The sequence below is a fragment of the Mus pahari genome, chromosome 2 (assembly GCF_900095145.1).
Source record: "Mus pahari chromosome 2, PAHARI_EIJ_v1.1, whole genome shotgun sequence".
Classification (NCBI taxonomy): domain Eukaryota; kingdom Metazoa; phylum Chordata; class Mammalia; order Rodentia; family Muridae; genus Mus; species Mus pahari.
Genome location: NC_034591.1, coordinates 16,676,754 through 16,700,538, shown reverse-complemented (window position 1 = coordinate 16,700,538; position 23,785 = coordinate 16,676,754). Strand labels below are relative to the sequence as shown.

The following is a 23,785-nucleotide window of genomic DNA, read 5'->3' as shown; positions in this document are numbered from 1 at the left end:
CACACACACACACACACACACACACACACACACACACACACACACGCACACAAAATATGTAAAGCAATCTCTCAGGGAAGCCAACCTTGGGCATTGGCATTTCAGGCACTTTAAGTTACCCATACAGCCACTTAGCCTACAAATGAGTTAAGTTTTTCTTTCTCTTCACTGGCTGAGGGAAACCTCCACAGATGCTCCAGCATGCATCTGTGGCAGGCACCTCTCCCCGAGCTTAGCTGAGCCCTGACAGAGACAAGCGTTCCGCTTGCTGCCCACTTCATATCCCACAGCGAGCGTGGATGTGAATAGTGTGGGACTGTGATTGATGGAGCTTTCAGCCTGGTGTCGTTGCAGAGGCCATTAAAGTGCTGTTCCTGCTGTTGTGGACAATAATTGCTCCTTGAAATTAGGTATTATTCTTAATTTTCTTCACCATTTGTTAGAGACAGGTTTGCTGCCATGCGGTTGGGACACAGTTACTGACCTATGCCCACCATGCTAAACTCGGACTACAGGGGCACCGTGCTTCCTTTGCACCCCAGCTGTAACTGTGACAAGCCACTCAGGCTCACCCTTTGCCACTTTGACAAGAATGCTATGTTTGATTGAATTAGCATCTTTGAGTGCCTATGAGTGAAAACACAGTCACATTTTTTGATATGTGTAGAGAACATTGTTGGAGACGTACAGCAAGCCAGACATCTCAGGAGAATGTATATAATAGAGTCATGTTAAGCACCATACTTCTGGGGGGAACTAATTGTTTAGTATATCTGATCTTGGAGATTAGAATTTTAAATAGTTCAATTTATTCAACTACTTCCTTGAAAGTGGTGTTTGTAGTATAAATATTTATAATTTAAGACAGCAAGGTGTCTGAATTTTAACTTCTTTTCCCTTTAGAATAATCTCTGTAGAACTACCAGATGATGCAAGACAATTTGGAATCCAATTCAGATGGTGGCAGCCTTACCATTCTTCCCAAGGAGAAGATGTGTGGGCCATTGATGAGATTGTCATGACCTCAGTCCTGTTCAACAGCATCAGTCTCGACTTTACCAACCTTGTGGAAGTCACTCAATCCCTGGGATTCTACCTTGGGAATGTTCAGCCATACTGTGGCCATGACTGGACGCTTTGGTAAGGATTTTGTTACAGTTTACAGAGCAGGAGGATAAACTTGTAGTCAGTCCATTCTGCACTAGGTCTGTGGTTGAAAAAGATTGACTGAACATGGTACACTGAAAACTTGGTGTTCTATTTATGTCATCAGAATGAGGACAAAAGAAACCAAGATAAACAAATATAAAATTTCAGAGTAATTAACTTAAGTTTTTGTCTCCAAAAATTATATGTAGAGACCTTCTTCAAAAATTACTAGTAATTTAAAGTTATCACTGTTGAATCCTTTCATGGAGGACTGTGATGATCATATTGTGGTGTGAAATTACATTAGTGGTTGGATTATTAAAATTTCTCATGGCCAGGCGTGGTGGCGCACGCCTTTAATCCCAGCACTTGGGAGGCAGAGGCAGGCGGATTTCTGAGTTTGAGGCCAGCTTGGTCTACAGAGTGAGTTCCAGGATAGCCAGGGCTATACAGAGAAACCGTCTTGAAAACCCAAAAATTAAAAAAAAAAAAAAAAAAAAAATCTCACAAGGAGCTCTGTCTTTATGCTGTCATATGTAAAGTTCAAGAAGTTTGTTAGCCCTGATTTATTAACTTAGTTGTTACTTTTAATCCATTTTCTCAAACAATATCAGTCCATCTAGTTAGTGATGCTGGTGGAATTTCAAGACTGGAAAATATCCTAATTAAGACAGTCATTGCTTTTAGACTCTCCTTCCATTGGTAACTTACAAATGTAATTATGTAACAAACAATAAGTAAATAATTTGAAGTATAGTTAGTAATTCATTAACAGCAATAAAGAGGTGACTGACAGGCTGGTCACCTGACAAGGAAATCCCTCCGGCCCTCAGAGGAGCCTACCTTAGAGCACCTCAGAGTAGCATATGGCTGAAATCCCGGCACATGAGAGGCGAGAGCATGAAGATCAAGGTCAAGATCGTTCTTGGCTCTACAGGCACTTTCTGTCCAGCCTTGGGTACTTGGGAATTTGAGAATGTGGATATGATGTATCTCACTGACTGAAAAGTAGAAAAATGAGGATACCCCAGCCATGTGGAAATTCCCAGAAAAAGAAACGGATGCCAAGACAAGAGTGACCTTTCATGCTCAAGCATCAGAAGGGAAGGTTGTGGTGGGAGATCCCAGGCATTGAGAAAATAAGCGCACATCAGGAATGGCAGCCAAGAGACATTCAGAGACATTATAATGTCTTCTAGGCCCAAGAGAGCCCCAGATTCAAATGTAGGTCTAAAGGATCCAGCCGGCTTCACTGCTGGGCCCGCTGCCCCTGCAGGTTCCTTTTCTATATAAGCCTGACTGAGGAAGCATTTCCTAAGAGACTTTTACTTTCTATCAAGTCATGATCAGACCAATTTAATTTCCTCCAGATGAGGCCTGCCGAAAGCTAATCGCTGCCATTGCCTCCAGAGAGTGTATCATAAATGACCCGTCAGTGGCCTTATCATAATTAGAGGTAAATTTTACACACCATTGCGCAGCAAATTACCTTGGATGGGAACTGTGCATGTATAGTCACATCCCACACACAGCAGGATGAAAATTGTAGCACGAAACTGGTGGGTAATGGGATGGAAGGAAGGCTGGTCACCTTTGCTGCGAGCATGTCAGACTAGACACAGTTAAATTCCTACTGGACTGACTAGAGAAAATTCTACCACATGAGAGCCTCAGGTGCTTTTTCCCCTACACTATAGCTCAATAAATAAATAAACTAAAATAAAAGAGGGAAAGTGAACAAGAAAATAGGAAGGTACAGATGAAAATGAGATTAGAATGGTGTGTTTCTGAAGTTTTCAAGTAGCCTGAATTAACAGTTACTCAGATTGGCCATGTCTCACAAGACTGTATAGTAAATCTTTTTCAGCACTTTACTATAACAAAGAGTCTGATCATGAATGCAAGTCCTATACCACGTGTTTATTTTCATAAATAGTTAACATCTGCTCCAATAAACCCCCAAAGTTGCTGAGCATTTTAACACTCAAGTTGAATGCAAGATAACAGTGCTTTAATTTTTCTGCTTTGATCAAATCCTGTGAACAGTGTCCTTTCACACAAGTCTGATGAATACCCTTAACCCACTACTGCTCTAATTTGTGGAGAGTCGTTTACTTATGAATTTACAATTGCAACTGTAATTCTAGAAAACCATTAGAAAATAAAAATTGTGAGATCCCCGTGGGCACCTCAAGCAGCCCCGTAGGAGTTTCAAGAGCCACATGCATGCGAGCAGTCAGATTTGACTTTCTGATCTTCTCTCGAACAAACAGGAGCTGTCTTAGTCGCAAAACCTCCGAGGAGTCGCTCTGACAGTGATGATGAGACTAGAGAAACATATTAACCATTTTTAAAAGGACATGAAAAATGCTTAGTGCTCATTAAGTTGAAGCAACATGGAAGGTCTCACACTGCTCCCATCTTAGTCAGAGGTTTAGCTTCAGACTCCTCAGTGACAACTGTTTCTCTGCCGCCTCTGCTGCTGCTGCGGAATACATTGTCTAAAATTGGATGCAAACTTGTTTGGCAGTGGTGTTCAGAAACACTTGTTACAATATGGAAACTGGAGAGAGGTATTGGCAAACTGTATTATTATTATCTCTTCCCAGACTTCAACGGGAGCCATTGGTTTTTGTTTTTGTTTTTCCCATGTAGCATCCTTTGAGCGTATTATCTTATTCAGTAAAAAGTCTTTAAATGTATTTGAAAGCGTGGCCTCTACGCTGTGCTGACCTTATTTCTCTCCAGGGAAATGTAGACATGGTCTGCCCTGAAAGATGGGTGTTAAATTAATGACGCTCGCCTCTTCCCAGCTGGGTGTTCATTTGGTTCTCATTTGAGACTCGTGACTTTCCATGAGCCTGGATTGTTGTGACCCAGGCTGTTCTCTGGGGAAAACTCGGACAATTGCTTTTTCATTAGAACTAGAGCTAATATGCTGTGAGTCACTTAGAGTATGCCATTCGAAAGCGCTTTTCAGTGGGCAAAGAAATTGCTTCTAATTCTTGGCAGTGCCTTCCTTCTAGTCACTAAATAAGAATATCTGCTTTCGTTTTTTAAAAATAATTTTTGAAACCTCTTAGACATATCTTTTTTTTTAATGTTTTTAATTGAAATAGAATCCTTTCACCCTTCTCTCTCTTCTCTCCAGCCCCTCCCAGCTTCCTTATCTCAAGCCCTTCTTACAACCCCCTTTAAGTTGACATTTGATTATTATTGTTACATATGTACGTGTATGGGTGTGCATGTACAGACACACCAATGCACACTGCTGAGTCCATTTTTGTTGTTTGTGTGGACATGGTTCAAGGCTCATCACTCTGCACTGGACAGCCAATAAAGGGTCTCATCTCTAGGAAAGGCTAATTCTCCTCCCAGGAGGCATTGGGGGCCTGCAGGATTTTTTATTTTGTTTTTTTTTACTTATTCAGTTTGCATCCCACTTGCTGCCCTCCTCCTGGTCACCCCCTCCCATAGTCCTTTCCCCATCCCCCCCTTCTCCTCTGAGCGGGTGGCCCCCTGTGTATTCCTTCCCTACTGTAGTGCTTCAAGTCTCTGAGAGGCCTGGCACTTCCTCTCCCACGGAGGCCAGACCAGGCAGCCCAGCTAGAAGATCATATCCCACAGACAGGTGACAGCTTTTGGGATAACCCCTGTTCTTGTCGTTCAGGACCCACATGCAAGGCCAAGCTGCATATCTGCTTCATACGAGTGGGGAGGCCTAGGTCTAGCCTGTGTATGTTCTTCGGTTTGGTGGTTCAGACTCTGAGAGCCCCAAGGGTCCAGGTCAGTTGACTCTATGGTCTTCCTGTGGAGTTCCCATCCCCCTTGGGACCCACAATCCCTCCTCCTATACTACCATAAGAGTCCCCAAGCTCCATCCACTGTTTGGCTGTGGGTGTCTGTATCTGTCTGAGTCAGCTGCTGGGTGGAGCCTCTCAGAGGACAACCTGTTCCTGTCTGCCTACGATCTTGTGTTTAGCAAGACCCAGTGAAAACTTCTCCCTTCCACATTCCCATTCCCATTAATAGTGCCCTTCTCTGGCCCTGTTTATGTAGACATTGCTAGAAGAGGATGGTTCACAGCAGACTCCCTGGTATTCTAGCCCTTAAAATCATTTTGTCCCCTCTCCATGATGTTCCCTGAGCCATGCATTCAGGAGCTGTGCGATAGATGTGTCTTTTGAAGCTGGGCTCCACACAGTCTGTTGATCTTGGCACTGTGTATAGTTGTGGTTTTCTGTGATGGTCCCCATTTGCTATAGAGGACTCTTTGGTAAAGGGTGTTTGTGAAACTTAGCTATGGGTATAAGGATAAGGTTTGGAATTAGGGTATAGTAAGGAATTTCACTGGTCTAACAAAGTGGCAGAACTTAATTTTTTTATAAAGTTTATGACTGGCCCCCAAAAAGCTGGTTTCTAGTAACAGGCATGATGTCTCTCCTTTTGAGTAGGTCATAAGTCCAGTTATGCAGCTGTGACACACGAGTGCTATTTACTGCACTTGCACACATATCTTGCTATGCTGATAATATTTGTGGTTCCTAGGTGTTGCAGCTGGGCAGAACTGTTTGATTGCCTCTATCCTTTTGCACCTTCCATAGTATTTTCTGGAACCCTGGAAGTTAGACCACAAGAAAGAAGCCTTTAAGTCAGGTCCAGCTCAAATCATCTGAGTCCAGTGTCATAAGTGCATGCCGTCTTTAGCAATATGGGGACACCTTTAACTGCTGAGAAACATCAAGACCTACGTACATAATCTGTATTGTCTGGGAAGTGTCACAGACTACCCTTACCAACCATTTGAAGGGAGGTGGTTGCATAAAACTGTAGTTTTTGTTAGACTGCAATTCTTACAGGGAACACTGAATGAACACACACACACCTTGGTGACATTTGTCCCCTGTCATTCCCTCTCCGTCTGTACTGACCTCTCTCCCCACTTCCCAGTTGGAGCCCCTCCTGTTATCCCTTTTCCCACTTCATATCACCTACACCTCAATCCCTGCCTAAGGCACACACAGCTGTGGCCCTTTATACTTGGCTGTTTTCTGTGGTTACTCTGTGCTATATATTCCTATCTGAGGATTGAGAACTAGGAGCCACAGATGAGAGAAACCATGTAGCATTTGCCTTTCTGGGTCTGGGTTACCTCATTCAGTACATGCATCTTAGGGTCACAATGGAATTAGCTGGGTTTTATCAAAGATTAGGCCTGGCTAACACAATTAGTAATAATACTAAAGGATATTGGCATCCTTTGTCCTGTCTGAAGAACTGGCTAGATACTACAGGTGCAAAGCCATGGCTCCCACGTAGCTTTAGGTCTCACACAGTACAGTGGCCACTGAGTGCCTTTTGGAGCATCAAGGCTTGGAGGATATACACGAGTTCAGATTCTGCCACTGCCTCATGGAAGTTTGGGAACTCAAAGCAGGGAGATTTTTAACTAATGAGGAATTTTGAAAAGTCTGTTTTGAATGAGCATTTTTAAGAAGGTTGCAGTAAAGCAACTCGTGAAAATTAGGAATTACTTGGTTTTAAGGTTGAATGGTGCAGAAGCAGACATTTCTGACTTCTGTCTCCCCATCTCACCTTCGCCCTTCAGCACAACCATAACCTGATGACCTCTCTAATTCTCATTCTGACCCAGTCACTGTCCCACCAGCTGACCTCATTGCAGGGTGGCCCTTAGTGAGGAGTCAGGAGTCAAGCAGAGTGAGATCTCCAGTGTGCACATTCTTATAAACCTTCTAAAAGGTGGCGTGTTAATAGTTTCATTTTTATATATCACCGAACATAATTCTCACCTCAAGCAGCAACACCAGAAATTCAGAAAACATATTCAGCTTCTCCAGATCTCAGCTTTTCAACTCTAAAATGGGAGCAATAATCTCTACATGCACGGTGACAAGACGATTAGGTGTGACCACAGATGGGAATTCCCCCCACAGTGTGGTCATCAATGACTGATTGAACAGAGGAAATTGGTCTGTACTGCTGTGTTCATGTCCGTAGTGTGAGAAGCATTCTTGAGTTTCAAAGATCAATAGATGGAACTTCACTTAGGTAATATGAACAAGCATGTCTTTAAAGAGATCAGAGCAAATTTTATTAATTAAGGTTTTGTTATATAAACCAGATTTGGTCCAGAAAGGGAGAGGTATGCAGCACTTACTGTTCTTGGTATTTTTCTGTCAATTTTTTCTATTACTGGTGGCTTATTCCTAACAGTTCCAAGTATGTCATCATAAGATTTGAGGCAAGAAGTGGGAGTGGGTGTGTAGGGAAGCAAGGAAGGGGGAGGGTATAGGGGACTTTCAGGATAGCATTTGAAATGCAAATGAAGAAAATACCTAATAAAACTTGGGGAAAAAAAAGATTTGAGGCAAGACTGGTAAGAGATTAGGCAATACCAGACTTGTCTCAATGTAACTTAAAACAGTGTGTTTACAGTATAAAGGAAGAGAAATTTCTACGACTGCTAATAATTAAAGTAATAATTAACATGAGGTTTAAAAAAGCTGTCATTTATGGCACTTGAAGAAAAGTAGATTTAATTGAATGAAAAATTAATAGACTGTGTGATGTAGAGAAATGTTGAAACATACTTTATAGACTTAAAGATCCAAGTGCACTCCTGCTTCATTGAGACTACTGTTATTTTAATATTTTTAATTGAAACTTTCTTATGTAAGTGAGTCAGGGGCTCTTGTCATGTTAGGTTTATATTTAGAAAGAGAAATTTTTTAACATTTGACTAGAAAGTGAAAGAACAACAGAAAGGATCAAATTAAACTAGCAACCATGAAACATACCAGGAAGACGAGGGTAGCCTTCCTGTGAGCGAGCATCAGGTAGCTCAGTCAGCCCTGAGAGATGGAGGTATGAGACAAAGGGGCCAGGTGCATGATGGGTAGCCCCACTTAAAAGGAACTGGCGGGAGCATTTGAAACTTTGTGTTCATGTCTCAAGGGAGAACTCTATTAGTACAGCCCAGAAAATACTGTTTGCTTGTATGTTGTATTGAAAGCAGGAACATGGGCAAAACTACAGGGCTAAAGAGAATGCCAAATATGTTTACGTCATATGAATTAAATGAAGTTCGTATAGTCAAGACAGGGTAGTGTGCATTTGTAAACCGACGAACTTAGAAGGCTGCGGTAGGAAAATTGCCGGGCAGCCTAGTGAACCTGGTCTTAGTGGTTGGGCAGTGGGGAGGCTAGAGAGATAGGCTAAGAGTCGTGGCTGGCCTTCCAGAGGACCCAGAGTCAGTTCTCAACAAGGAAATTAGTGGCTCACTTCCTAGGGAATCTGGCATCCTCTTCTGCCCCCCATGGGAGCCTATATGCACATGCACACACGCAGAGGCACATAGATATTAGTACAAGGAAAAATAAATATTTTAATAAAAAACTGAGTAGGGCTGGGGGTGTGTAGCTCAGGGGTAGAGCAGATGCCTGGCATGTGCAAGAGCCTGAGTTTATCCTCCTACACTGTTTTACAGCATCTAGAGTAAATGAGTAAATAAATAAATAACAGTTCCTTTGCCATGACTGTTAGCAGAAAGAAACCTGTGATTTATTGTTATGTCATAATCGTGTGATAATATAGCAGAATTAAATAATAAATGAAATGTGTATATATACATATGTGTGTGAATGAATAACTCACTGATGAGGCATTTCTAGGCTATAAGAACCTTCTAGAAACAGCAATAACTTGTATCTCATGGATTTGTAGGAAAACTCAGCCATATGACAGGGAGAGAGAGAGAGAGAGAGAGAGAGAGAGAGAGAGAGAGAGAGAGAGAGAGAGAGAGAGCTTATTGGAAGCATGGGATCATATATTTTTAAATAACATTTAAATTTCATTCATTTTGTTATATTTTTATATATGTTTGGTGAATGCTGAGTCTTTTCCACAGATTTATTTTCATTCCTTTATTTCACTGTATTGATCTAAATAAGACTTGTCAAAGAGGGGGCTTTGTACTAATGTGTTGGTAAACACAGACAAAGGGGAGGGCACACTGGGACTTAGCTGAAACATTAGGCATCTCTAATTCCTTATAAGGAAATATTAGTAGAGTCCTGGCCTATCGTACAGAAATAATAGCCAAGTGAATCTTTCTAGGATTTTTCTTTAATTAAACATCAACCTGAAACTTGCATAGAAATTTCATTATTTGGTATTTTTTAAAGCAAGTTTGGAGACTTTCTGCAAAATCTATTAAAAGAGCATCAAATCAGCTAAAACTGCTGATGAAGGAAAACAGTCAGGATGAGGCAGCTCCCAAGAGCTCCATGGACCACTGAGTCAAGGTCCATGATTAGTCTAGGGATCGTAACTGATAGACAAGAAAATACACTGGAAGTCAACTCCTGTTACTCTCAATAGCAACGAAGAATCTTCTCAGTACCGAAGACTGAGAAGTGCCTCTAAAAATGCTAATATAATTGAGTAAGACCCTACTAGATTTATAGGTGATTCCCTAATCTGCAGCTAGGCTTTTTCACTATTAAGATGTTGGTACATAAACTTTTTCCTCTATTGACTGACTTTATACATTGAACCATTTCTCGATGACAGCACAGCGCTGTTAGTACAGGAAGTATAGCAGTCGGTATTAAGATGGAGACAGATGAGAAAAGCCCTTTGCTTGCACATCTTGCATTCTAAAAGAAATGACTACAGTAAACAGTAACGCCATAAAAGTGTTCTAGGTGATGATAAGGCTGAGAAAGGAAGGGAGTGGGGCTATCTAGAAAAGCAGTGAGAAGCCCATCTGGGAGGCATTAGTGCCCCAAGTCATGCAAGAGACCATAATAGCAACTGGAGCAGGGGCTTTCCCTGAATCTGTTGCCTGCCTATGGCTCCCATTCCCCTAACTGGCCCACCTTGTCTGGCCCCAGTGGGAGAGGATGAAGGCTCAGTAACTTGATGAGTGGGAGGTGATACCTAGGGTGGCTCCCCCTTCTCAGAGGAGAGGACCTATGTGAGGAGGTACTGGGAGAAGGGGGGCTGATATTGGGATTTAAACTGAACTAATCAGTTAAAGAATCTGTAACAAAAATAGGAAGGCGGGGGAGCTCACAAAGAAAGACTAAGACTTCCCTTACTTAGAGTCACGCAGCGGCCCTGTAGAGCAGTGTGAAATGCTGGGGTTATGGTGTAGCTGCTATCAAAATTCAACAAAAGGTTTGAAACAGAGGTGGATCATGAGCTTACTTAGACTTTTAGAAGTAACGGTGGCTGCTGTGTAGAGGGAACAGGAGAAGCCGCGAGAGTTCAGCTGGGAGACTGACAGTGTCATCTGCATCTCCTGTAATGGAATGTGGGCTCTGATGGCGGCAGTGGATAAAGGGAGTCCTCGGTTCACTTTAGAGGACATGTTAATGTCCAGAACGTGCCTAGGAACAGACATGGTGGCTATGTCCCAAGATTCAGGTTCTTATGCTGGAGATGAACTTTCTGAAATCAGTATTTCTCCAAACTGAGATCATCCTAAATATCTTCCCTTGTACCAAGAACCTAAGGGTGATTTCTACTCAGCTAATTAACCACTGATCAAACAAAGGGGAAGAAAAATTTACAGTGATGGATCAGGTCTGTGGTCCTGCCTGGCTTGTTGAAATGGAAATTCATTAAGTTGATACCATTCCTTTCTATGCACAGTGGTTCCCAGTCGCCTTGGTAGGCCTTGGGTCGTCTGGCCGGCCAGGTTCTACAGCCTCCAGCTCTTCTGGCTGCCTGTCACTCAGTCCATTGCTTCTGCAGCAGGCCAGGCTCTTTCCTCCCTCAGCACCTTGCCGTAGCCCAGATTTGGCCCAGTGCCAGTCCACCAAGCTTTGTCCAAGTCTGGAGAAAGTCCAAGAGCTGGCAAACGTGTATCATCTCAAAAACAGGGCAAGAATACTGCGGAAATGAAATATCTATAATCACAACACGATGCCAACTTCATTAATTGCTAAACCTAATATTCATAAAATTTTGTGATATTGGAAATAACATTGGAGGACAGCCTCCTGAATATGATGAGAAATCACAGCCAAATGTCCACTAAATTTCCTGTAGCCAAAGAAAATTTAAAGGACAAATTGCAAAAGAACATCTGAAGATGTTCTGCAAATAGAAGCATTTTATCTAGTGTGAGATGTTCATGCACATTGATACATTTGCTATGATATAGGCTGGAGTTGCCACGATTAAAGATATCAAAATCTCTCATAAAAGACTCTGAAAAGTGCATGTGGCCATCCACAGAGAAGAGGGTTGTTTCCACACTCTTTCCTTCATGCTGCACCCTCGACCAGGGTCGTCAGGCCTGTCCACAGACAGTGATGGTGAAGGATTAAATGAGGATCCAGCACGTTCCTGTCTGTGCAGATTGGCTCTGAGATGCTGTGCTTCTGGGCAGCCAGCGGCTGGAGATGAGCTCAGGTCGTAGACAGACTCAGAGGAGCTGGAATATCCCAAAGCTTCATCACCTTCATTCATCTGAAGAGGCACAGAAAATGTAGCAGTTGAGAGTGGCCCCTAGTGACTGTTCCACACACACACACACACACACACACACACACACACACACACACAGAAACAAGCAGGTTCATTGATGGTTATGAGAAGCTACATACCCTCCACCCAACAGACATCTCTCCCTGGAGACACACACCCAAAAGTGTGTGATGTCTTCTGCCACAGCTTATCCACTGCTGAATGTTTCCTTCAGAGTGTGCACTGGGATGTACAGGAAAAGCCTCACAGACTTGACCTACATCTTCGAAACCATTTTAGACCAACAAGTGTTGGCAACTTTTAAAATGGATTGCTTTTTTTAAAGTGACTGAGATTATCTCCCAGTATCTAGAAGTTGGGTGAATTGTCCACAGGCCCAAGAAGAAATGGGAGAGGTGAATTAGCTGCAAATAGAGTTCAGAACAGGCACCTCCTGTGGCTCCATCCAGTCTCCCACTTATCGGAACATCCTGCAATATCTGCCTATACGTCCACAGCACGCTGTTAGAGGAAGTGTTCATTGGAGCACAACTGTTGTTTACACTGACTGGCAGCCCCTTTCTCTGGAGTCCCATCTCCTATTCTCTGTCTCTTGTAATCTGAATTTATCTAATCCTTTTAGAGGAGGGGTGATTGCTACATTTTATGCTCAGTTTGTTTACAAAGAGTGGTCCTTCTCTATAAAAGCTCAGTGACTAGCAGCCAAGTAGCTCGAGCAACACTTTTAATTGACTAAAGAGTGCGTCTAACTTAGAGTAAGACTCTATCCCTGACTTCAAGAACTATGCTGAGAAAATGAGCTCGGGTCTGGAAAAACTGAAAAACAGAGAGACTTCTGATATTGCATTTTGGAATTGTAAAGATAAGCAGAGGAAAGCAGGTGGCAGAGACAAAACAACTAAAAACAGCCTGAAACAGGTGCTAAGAACACACGCATTCCAAAATAGCTTTAATTGCCAACATAACCCTGAAATCTCAACTAGACAAACAAGGTGGGGGAGTTAGCCACTTAGAAACCCACAAAGATTTCTCAAAAGCCCCTTTGGATAAATATGTGCTGCAATGCATTATGTGAAGAAACATCAGGTTTGTTCTAATGAAATCAGCTTTTCTATAAAAATAAATACAATATTTGGAAATATCCTGCTCATGATAACAAGCTCAGGTGAGAAAATGACTGAGAGGCTGTAGCAAATAACCCGGAACTGCTTACAAACTGGATAACCATATGAGCATGGCGTCTTAAGCCAGCATGTTTGCCACTTGCTGATGGAGGCAGCGTAGCAGAAAAATGCCTGGCTGCTTCCGGAGCCTTAAACATGAATGAGCAGAGAATTTCTCAAGGAAATGCTGTTAGGAAAGGAGGTCGATTAGAGCAGAGAGCAGAACCTTCGCATCCCTGACCCTCTGGCCTCCCTAGGAGCCTAGAGACCAATAACAGAGGTAGCTTGGTGAGCAAGGGGCAACCTGCAGAAAGATGAAGACAGAAAGGGTTACCACACACTGCGGACCACAGAGAGGTGGCCATAATGCAGAACATGTCAGAATTACCAAAGGAAAATAACAGTTTTCACAATTCGGGGTGGTTTAAATACCAGTGCTTCGCTTTCGTTCTCAGTGAATCAAAGTCACAAAACATATGAGCACCTAGATAAGAGGTAACAAGCAGGCAGCGTTTTTGAAAATTATACTTTACAAATAAAAAGCACGTCTCTTTAAGGTGGTCATTGGACGTCTGTAAAGCCTGATTATGAACTGGGATCAGAGGCGGTCTCAGCAATAATAATAATCAACACCAGAAGCAGGAACCAATGGCTCAAATGCTGGAAATCCTTGCACTTATGTTTAGAGGAGGAAAGACAAACACTTCCCTGTAAGCTGAGCACTAACCCTACCAAGCCAAGAGCAGAGTAGTGCTATTAACTTATCTGACACACTGGATGCCCTCAGTGTGTGCAGAACTCTTTCAAATCAACAAGCAAAAGATTAACTCTACTTTTTGAAACTTGGGCAAAATACACAGAAAGTACTATGTCCCCCCTCCAACCCCCAAAAAATACAAATAGCTTTCTAATGTCCATAGTAATCAAAACCGCAGACAATGGGACTCCAGACAGGGAGTAGCTATCATAAAAGCCCTTGTCAGTGCCCAGAACGGCAGGTCTAACCGTGAGGACCACCAGTCGTTACTGATGTTCTTGGTAAATGCAACTTGTTGGAATCTCCTGGAGACAGCGTGGCAGTGGCGGTTTCCACGTAAGTGTGCACTTGCTTTAGTACGCAGTTTTAATTCTAGGACTTTTTATCCTGGGGAACTAACTGGGAAAGTGCACAAAGAACCACACAGATGCGCGTCCTATAAGCATTGTTTACAGTGGTGAAAATTCCAGTGCTTCTCCAGAATTGCGGGCATGGAGACTGGCTGTCTTCCCTAACAACTCAATGTCTTGCTGTATTTCTTTCAGTATAGGATGATGATAATAAAATCCTTGTAAAAGAGGAAAAGGCAAATCTACCATTATTATGTAATGGTTTTTATGGGGGAAAAGTGTGTGTGTGTGTGTGTGTGTGTATTCATGTGTGCATGGGTGTGTAAATCTAAGAAAAATGTCTGGAAATATGTATATCAAAATGTAAACAGTGCTCATCTCTACATAGTGGGATTGCAGCCACTAAAACAATACGGTTACATCTGCTTTGTGCTATAATAATGTAGAAATGACATCCGAGATAAAATGGTACTTTTTAAGCCCACAATATGAACAAGATTTTCTGTTAAATCAAGTAAACAACTCTGCTGATTGTAAGAACGAAATCAAAGGCTAGATGATAACCCAAGACTAATTCACGGCCGTCTCCGCAATGGACTGAACGGTCTGACGAGAATTTAAAACAAACAAAAGAACACGTGGAGCTCTGTCATCTCTCTGCAAGAGAATTCTGCAGAGCTGGTCCTTCCTGTGAGACTTGAGGGAAAGGAATTTAGGTAATGCTGCCATCTTCCCCCACGATGCACTAACGAGAGTCCAGCCATGTTGATTTTCTAAACAAAACAGTCTGAAGAGGCTCAGTCCCTGGGTGACTGAGAGTGGATTTGCCGCGAGTAGAACTGCTTGGCGTGGACTCTCTTCTCCCTGACGATGACTGAAGGCAAAGGAGCGTCTCCCACCCCAGAGATAGAAAAGGCAATGAAAACAAACAGCAACTTTGCTCAAAGTCTCCAAAACCTGGTCAGAGTTGCTTAAACATTTAAATAAAGATGGTTTTTTAAGGCCCTCCTGTTCCCTTGTCCAAAGATGACCTCCACACACAGCATGACATTGAAAAGGGTTTCAAGGCAGAGGTTCTTTCTAAAACACTTCTGCAGGCTTCTTATCAACTGTGTAACTCTGAGAACAGCAAATCTACCTCTCACTTTTTCCCACTTAAGGTTCCCAGACTTTAAGGACTTGACTCAAATGTCAAATGAGGTCATCTCAATGTTAGAAAGCCAAAGTGTCCCACACAAGTTGCTTTTGTGAGATTCCAGCATAGTTCTGCATCTTGAGGGTTTGCTTATACGAGTGACATATGAGCCCCTTCCTCCCCTGGGGAAAAAGTTTTCCGATCTGATCCTGAGAGCAGTTTCGCTGTCCATAAGGGACTCCATCCACAGGAAGACTGCAGGGTTTCCACTAATGGGCGAAAGGATATGAAAGGATATGGCAGACCAATCCTATCCATGTCTGGGAGAAGTTAGAAGAGGGGAAACTGTGACCAGAATGTAGTGTATTGAAAAAAAAAAGTTTCATTAAAAAAAAAAAAAAAAAAAAAACAACTTGAAAGCCAAATAAGCAAATGCACCCTCCATCGCCCTGGGAAGGCAGAGTGGTGCACACAGTGTGCCCATCACTGAAAGATGCTCTTCCTCTTGCATCTAATTGTTGAGGACGCAGCAGTTCACATTGTGTGACTGTGGTTGAAAGGTGGGGAGAGAAAGGAGACTGGCTGACCTCTGCATGAGTGAGTGCTGCCTGCACCTGCCACAAACAGTCCAACACCTGACACCTACTTAACAGCAGGTATGTGCCCAGGTTAGCAAGACTGTTGTTGTCAATGCTGAACTATACTCTTTGTAACTTGTTCTTTCTTGGTATCTTAGCAACTTGGAACCCTCTCTCAGATTTGACTGTTTCAACTCTTTAGCCATGTTCATGGCAGCCTCTTTAATCATGCGAAGGAGAGGTGTGTAAATCAGGCAATGTGTGTAAATCACAGCAGGTGTGTAAATCAGGCAATGTGTGAAAATCACAGCATTTCCTTCTGTTTCTGCCTAAAATGAGGAACTTTCCGGACCTCCTCAGAAGTAAGTGTTTTCACAAGTACTGGGGTTAGGGAATTGGGGACTGGACATGGCAGATAGGAGGTTTCTGTGACTATCACTTGTAGACCCTTAGAGTCCTGTGAGCTGTTGTCCCTGAGGTTTTCTCTGAAGATGTCCAGGAGACAGTATCTTTTTAACACAAAACAAGTTCAATGAAGCCTTGTTGTCTGCCTATTAACATCCCTCACACACACACACACACCTCAAAGTTGGGAAACCCTTATGCCTACTTAAGAGACCAAGGGAGTGACACCGACAGGTTTGTACCTTTATGGCTCATTGCTGCACTTGTTCTGTGTGACTTTCATTGTTCCAGTGTTTCTAAAAACTTAAATCTAACACTTTACACTTTCAGGGTTGTGTGTTGTATGTTCTGACTTGTAAAGAAGTCACAGTTTTATATTTTTCACATCACAATATCACTACATAGTAACTGAGAGCTCATGGTTTATCGAATGGCTGTAAGAAATTTTATTTCAAGTATTGAAAGCAGGGCTTTGGAGTCTATTGGTGCTGGTTTCTCATTGAGATCTCACCATTTACCATTTACCATTTACCATTTACCATTTACCCATTTCCTTGTCCATTAAAAAGAAATAATTCTCTCCTATACCCAGCATCATGATAAGCTTGACTCTAAGAAAGACAGTGTGGGCATTGCACATAGCCCAGTCTTAGGACTTGGTTGAGACTCAACAAATGATCAGCTCCATTTTCTTTTTGTTTGTTTGGGGTTTTTTTGGTTTTTTGTTTTGGTTTGGTTTGGTTTGGTTTTGGTTTTGGTTTTTCGAGACAGGGTTTCGCTGCCTTGGCTGTCCTGGAACTCACTTTGTAGACCAGGCTGGCCTCGAACTCAGAAATCCGCCTGCCTCTGCCTCCCGAGTGCTGGGATTAAAGGCATGTGCCACCACGCTCCATTCTTAATCGTGAACAAGGTGCAGTATTTTCTATTTCTTAGCCACATTTACAAGGTCAGCAGGAGTGAATATGATGATTACTGAACATTCCACTAACCTAGACATTGAGGCTTTTCTGTTTTCTTTCCATATTCATCATTCAAGTAAAAAGTCTTAGTTTAAAAACTGTTAAACAATACTTATTAATCATTGTTGGAGAAAGTCTATATTTTAGACCCTTGATTCTCACTCCATAATGAACTTATGGATGGGCAATGGTCCACTTACTATGTAATGCCTTCTGAGGCTGTGTATACATTCTTCTATATGTGTGTGTGCACTAGAGAAGGTTGTTGACTGGTGCTGGGCCTGCTTCAGAGTGGAAGACAGATTTGCTGGCAGGCAATCTGAGTGCAGTTAGTATTCGAGTGGCTTCCAGTGACCCATGTCACTGAAATGCAAAGGTGTCCATAGTTTGATCCTGGATGCATTACAAATCCCTTGAGTTCTTTCTCTTTTTTCTTTTCTTCTATTGTGACACTGCCTTTGTCTTCTTTCACACGGCTTGCCACTATAGTCACAGGGTACTAATTTGACAACCAAAATTTGAATTTGACTGATTTTGGGCACAAAGATTAAAAATGTATTACAACATTTTTAATATTGAATTCATGAGCATTAAAAATATTTTATCAAATCTTCCACCACTACAAACATTCTAGTCAATTGCCTTTATGTAGCATTTGTGGATAGTATTAAAACTTAATTAAAACTTAATCATAATGTATTTTAATATGCTTGTATCACCTTCATCAATATTTGAAGTGCAGATGGTATACTGCCAGGTGCCTACTCCAATTTACTTTTGCTTTTCCAGTTCTCTCTACGTAGGCTTTGAGATTACTGCCAACTTGTAATATATCAGTAATCATTTAATATTCACTATGTTTTTATAAAATTGTCTTTGAATTTAGAATTGTTTCATTGAGATAGATTCCAGCTGCCAAGATTAATGAGAGTAATATATGAGTTCTCAGTTTCAGATACATCTGACAAACTGTATGTGTTAACGTTTTTTAAAGGTCTTCTTTGGTTTAAATTGAATTTGTTAGATTTACTGAAATCTATTCTGCCACTCAGCTAAGTTTAAGTAAGTGAAGTGAAGCTGTGAGCTGAGAACAAGAACTCAGTTTTCCCTGACATAATGCTTGTAGAAGTTCAATTTCTACCTTAATGTCTTTCAGTTTTACCGGAGATTCTAAACTTGCTTCAAGCATGCGCTATGTGGAAACACAGTCCATGCAGATCGGAGCATCCTATATGATTCAGTTCAGCCTAGTGATGGGATGTGGCCAGAAATACACTCCTCACATGGACAACCAGGTGAAGCTGGAGTACTCAACCAACCACGGCCTTACCTGGCACCTTGTACAAGAAGTACGTATGTTTTCTCCAAAGCTCATGATTAGTACCATTTCCTTTAGTTGAAAAGAAACAAACTTATGTAACCTTGACATCAAGTTAGAAATCTCACAAAGAGACTACTCCTCAATAGTACCAGATACCAAAGAGCAATTGGAAATTTAAAAAAAAAAAAAAAAAAAATGAACAAGAACCCAAGACTGGATCCTCTTGGTAGTATGTTTTGAATATTATTTCTTTAGCTCTCTTCCTCTGAAAAACATGTCTCTTCTTTCCTTATGGCATGTTTCTATCTGTTCTTTTCCCTTCCATGGGTACACTACCTAAGGAATGTGGTACCTCCCGATCTTAGGAACACAAATAAAAACTATGATCTAAGTTTTGGAATAAATTTACTTTATATAACACACACACAGAAACACACTCACACCAATATTCTGACAGTGTAATAAATGAAAAAATATTATAATGCATAAAATAAATTTTATAAATGCTTGTGCTAATAGATCAACATTAATCCTCACCCATTTCTATTTGTGGTGAAAACTAAAAGATGTTTAATTCTATGATGACATCTCAGCTGTAATTACTTCTCAAATGTTTTTGGCTTAACAAAGGGGAAAATGACATGAGTTTGGTCCCGAGTACTAGTAGCTAAAATTACGGCATTCGCTTTCTCAAAGGTCTTTTTCTCTTGCTGTGGGAGATGAAACATGTCCATTGGACAAATGGAAACTGAGTTTGGCTTCTTCCTCTCTTTCAGGAATGCCTTCCCAGTATGCCAAGCTGCCAGGAATTTACATCTGCCAGCATTTACCATGCCAGCGAGTTCACACAGTGGAGAAGAGTCACTGTCGTTCTTCCCCAGAAAACATGGTGAGAACCCATGCCATAAATGTGGCTGTCCCTTCCATTCTTGCGCTGGGCTCTGGGGTAGCAGGACGTGAGTATGAAGGCAGGGTCTGCAGACTTCTAAGATTGTTTTCTCCCTACCCAGAAGCCCTGTGTGTCTTATAGACTCAGGGTTGCAGACAATGGAGATAATGAGAAATATGAAATTTTGTTTTTCCTAGTGTCTGCTGCTTCTGACCTCTCTTATTTGCCCCGAAATTTTGTTTTTGTGGCAGAGCTCAGTGAGCCACTTCTTTACATTTGGCTTTCAAAACAAAATGATGCAAGGTATCCAGAAACCCAAGTAGTTTGGATTGCAAATTTTTCTCTCATCAAGGAGCCCAACTTTGTATATCAAAAGCTTAACACACATTCTTTTCCTAGTCACATTTTTTTAGTAACAATAGGAATCATGCCTTGGAGGATGAGGCCGCAGTAAACAAGGAAAAAGGACAGTTGAGAAGAGGAAAGAAAAAAATTCATAGATTTTTTTTTTTTTTTGCAGACATTATGTTTTTCATCTTAGTCTTTTCAGTCAAAACACTGGAATATCTATGCCTTTTTTAAATTCAGTGTTGTACATAACATTTAAAGCCCCTTTTCAGCATAATCTTGTCCAAAGAAAAGGCCTTGGACTAGAAACTGGGTCTGAATTCTCCATAATGCTCCTCCAATGATGAACCAGCACGTGCTCCTCACCAACTCTGCCAATTCAAGGCAGAATCCTGTCAGGATGGACTGTCTTCATTTATTTTAAAGGTTCCTTACAACCCTGGAATTCTCAGATTTTTGGATATGTGTAGAAGAGAAAGCATAAACAAGATGAGCGTTGTATTTTTCTGTGATCTCTGCTTTCAAGGCCCCTTTTATGAAGAGAAAATGACTAAACAAATCTTGTGATTGTTTTATATATAAAAGCTAGACAGCTCGCAGAGTCGAATGGACGGCCCAGGATTGCTTTACAGCCCCTGTTGACTGAATGTCTGTGCTGTGTGACAATGGCTCCTTGATTGTTTTTCCAGTGCATCATTATGTCAGTTGGAAGAAATGCTTGAAATTTGAGTTCCACGCGTTTTTTTGTTTTTTTGTGTCCCACTGTGAGCCATTTCCAAGATATTCTGTTGATGCTTGGTATAATAAGTTCTTGCTTCCTTTAATATTCTGCTCTTTGTGTCTACTGCTGAGAATGCAATCAGGGTTTTTATTTAATTTCAACGACATTCCAAGCATGTATTTCAATGAAAGCGTCTGTAAAACAACACCTGGAGCAACCAAAACACTGAGCGCTCTGAGCACAAGCTCCCGAGGGCTTTCTGGTGCTCATTGCTGCATAATTAAATTTATTTCTCTCATTATTAAGAAAAACACCGAGTGATTTTACTCATTGGCATGTTTGGTTCAATTTCAAAATGGCAATCCTAAGATAATATTGATAGTGTTGAGAGATGTCTTTTTATGCCTGGAAACGTTCTACCCTACGTTGTCTTTATGTGCATGAGTGTTTTGCTGTCTATGTCTTTATGTGCGTGAGTGTTTTGCTGTCTATGTATCTTTGTGCCACATGTACGCCCGATGCCTTCAGAAGCCAAAGATGGCATTAGGTTCCTTGAGTCTGGATTTACTGACAGTGGGTGCTGGGAATCAAACCCAGGCCCTCTGGAAGAGCAACCAGTGCTCTGAACCACTGAGCCGTCTCCCCAGCCCTGGACCAGCATTCTCATTTATTATAGATTAGGTAGTATCCAAAATGTATTTCCTATCAGAAAACCAACCAAGCTTTGTACCTCGTTCTGCACTCAGATGGTATGCTACACTTGCTTCTTAGTCCAAAATAAAACATCACTGAACTGGATGTTATTAAGGTTAATCCTCATCAGTATTAAGTGAAGGAAAATGCAGTGTCCTGTACATTTAGTAGAGTGCCTGTCCTATATTAAAGGTCTTCATGGGATATTAGAAATTAAATTGAACTTTGACTCAAAGTGCATCAGTGAACTAAAGAGATAGTGCACTCTAACATATATGTACATATATGACATGAAGACAGAGGGACCTATTTGGGGCAGGAAGAGGCCAAAGAGGAGGAGAAATAGGGAAGGGGAGAGTAGTTGAGGGCAATATGTGCAAAATGCAATAATAGATGTATATGAAAATGCCATTACAGAAACATTATTTTGTACACCAAGTAAAAAATTTGAATATATTACTTTCAAATAAAAAAAATTATTCTAGTGACCATGTGCCTTTAGGCACATGCACTCTGCAATCTAATTCTGCTTTTCCAATTTTCCTTCAGACTTCTTAGAGGGGTGAAAGTATTACTTTAGAAAACAAACAGCCCAGTGTTGTATTTATTTCAGTGTTCCTACTGACTCAGTTAATGTAAGTATTACTGCTACATGAAAAGAGCTCTAAGCTGGCTAGTGCTCTGTTTCTGAGTCTATAATGATTAAAGTTTCTTCCATAAAGATTGAACCTATTTAGTTTCCTCAACATCCTCCGTAATTTTTTTATTATGTTTATTTCAAGTTTTTGCAAATAGCATTCCAATGGGGAAACACGCAGATCGTTTTGAAGGAGTGTTATTTCTCTGACCAAATCATTGTTCTGTTTTGATTCCAGCATGTATGCAAATACACACTGAGTACATTAAAGCAAGTATGGTCCTTGCATTCTCCCAGATATGTTAGCTTTGGAAAATGTGTTATCAGATAACTGTCAAGTGGAAATAGCTGCTGGATACACCTGCTCAGTGAAATTACACTGTATAGGAACTGAGTGTTTGTTACCCAATGAAAATTAATTTCATTTTTATGAGGGACATTTACATAAGAACAGGGCCTAATGAGACCCAAGCAGCTGTCAGTTGCTGACTTCATAAACAAGTCAACACCTAAATCACTGGGTGAGTCTCAGAATAATTGAGCAAATGTAATTACTGGAACTCTAAGGGTGGAAAATACAATTTAGTCAGCCTTCATTTACCTTGACTCTTCAGGTTATATAAGCATGGAGAAATGAGCGAATGCCAGTATGCTCTGGTCTTGAAGTTTATGAGAGGGAGGCTTGTATTAAGACTCAAGTTTTGTTGCCTTTAGAAATGCATAGTTTGACTTTTGTGTTTTAAATGCAAGTCAGTGTTGTGTTATGACCTCTTTAGAGAGGATGGATGGATGGATGGATGGATGGATGGATGGATGGACAGACAGACAGATGGGCAGACAGACAAATGGGCAGGTGAACAGGTGGGCGGATGGATGGGTGGACAGGTGGATGGATGGGTGGATGGGTGGATGGGTGGTGGATGGACAGATGGTAGAATGGATTGGCAGATGAAATATCTGTGTTGAGGACAGCATCATACAGTTCTGTGTGTGCAAATCATTGTGATCACACCTCACCTTCCCTCATGAAATCCACCGGAGACAGCTTACACGGTTATTTTTTTTCTCACTAAAAATGAATCCAATCAATATTCAACCCTTTTTTCCTAGCTCTTCTCCTAGTTGACATGAATACATAGAATATATTAAAGTAAGCTAACCTTAAACTCTCCATCATAAGGAAATCCATCCTCAAGAGTTTTTGAGAAGGAGAATCTCTTCCTTAGGATGCACACGTGGCTATAAGAACATAAACTGGAAACCTAAGCAGGGCTCCTCGGCACCTCTACCGCATTTCAGTACTGAAGGGAGAAAGCCTTCAAAACAGTATTCCCACCAGTACACTAAAGGCGTCTAACTGTGGGAAATAAGCCACTAACAGTATTCCCACCAGTACACTAAAGGCGTCTAACTGTGGGAAATAAGCCACTAGAGGGGTCAGACTTGAAGGGATCCTAAGCATCGGTTTGTCCACTCCCTTAATTTGAGAGATGAGGAGCTGACAGCCTCTGCCGGCTTGGAGTCCTCAGTAAAGATCACACAGCTGCTGCACTGCAACGCTGGGGTCCTGGAATCTTCCCTGGCTCCTGGTGCACTCCAGTCTATTACCTTTGGAAGTCAGAAACAGACTCCTCTTGTAACCTGTTTGACTCATCTTTAGCACACTATTTTTTGAGCACCTAATCTATTCTATTCTATTCTAAGCTTTTGAGATGAGTGCTGTCCTTATAGCCAGAAGACCAGGGCCTGGTCAGCTGAGTCTGAATATGACTCAGATTGTATTCAATTCTAGAAGAAATAGAGCAGTCTCTCCTTTTCATGGTCACATGAGTCATCGCATCTGTGGGGTTTGTTTGCCCAATTCTATACTTATATTAATCACTGTTCTATTGCGGTGAAGAGACACCATGACCAAGGCAACTCTTATAAAAGAAAGCATTGAACTGGGGCTGGCTTACAGTTTCAGAGGTTTAGCCCATTATCATCATAGTGGAGAACACGGCAGCACACAGTCAGCCAGGGTGCTGGAGAAGTAGCTGAGAGGTCTACATCCTGATCTGCAAGCAACATGGAGAGAGAGGCTCTGGGCCAGGTGTGAGTTTCTGAAACCTTAAAGTGCAGACTTCGTCCAGCAAAGCCACACCTCCTCTTCCTTATCAAGT

The 23,785-nt window shown here is 41.6% G+C and overlaps 1 protein-coding gene across 2 annotated transcripts in view; it reads left to right on the top strand.

Annotated features, from left to right (window-relative positions):
• Reln (reelin) overlaps positions 1-23,785 on the top strand; it is a 447,612-nt gene that overhangs the window by 288,570 nt on the left and 135,257 nt on the right. For both annotated transcript variants that reach the window (XM_021190313.1, XM_021190312.1), the window contains exons 20-22: positions 904-1,140; positions 18,171-18,363; positions 19,112-19,224. In XM_021190313.1, coding sequence (XP_021045972.1) covers positions 904-1,140; positions 18,171-18,363; positions 19,112-19,224 — 543 coding nt within the window. The remainder of the gene's footprint in view (positions 1-903; positions 1,141-18,170; positions 18,364-19,111; positions 19,225-23,785) is intronic.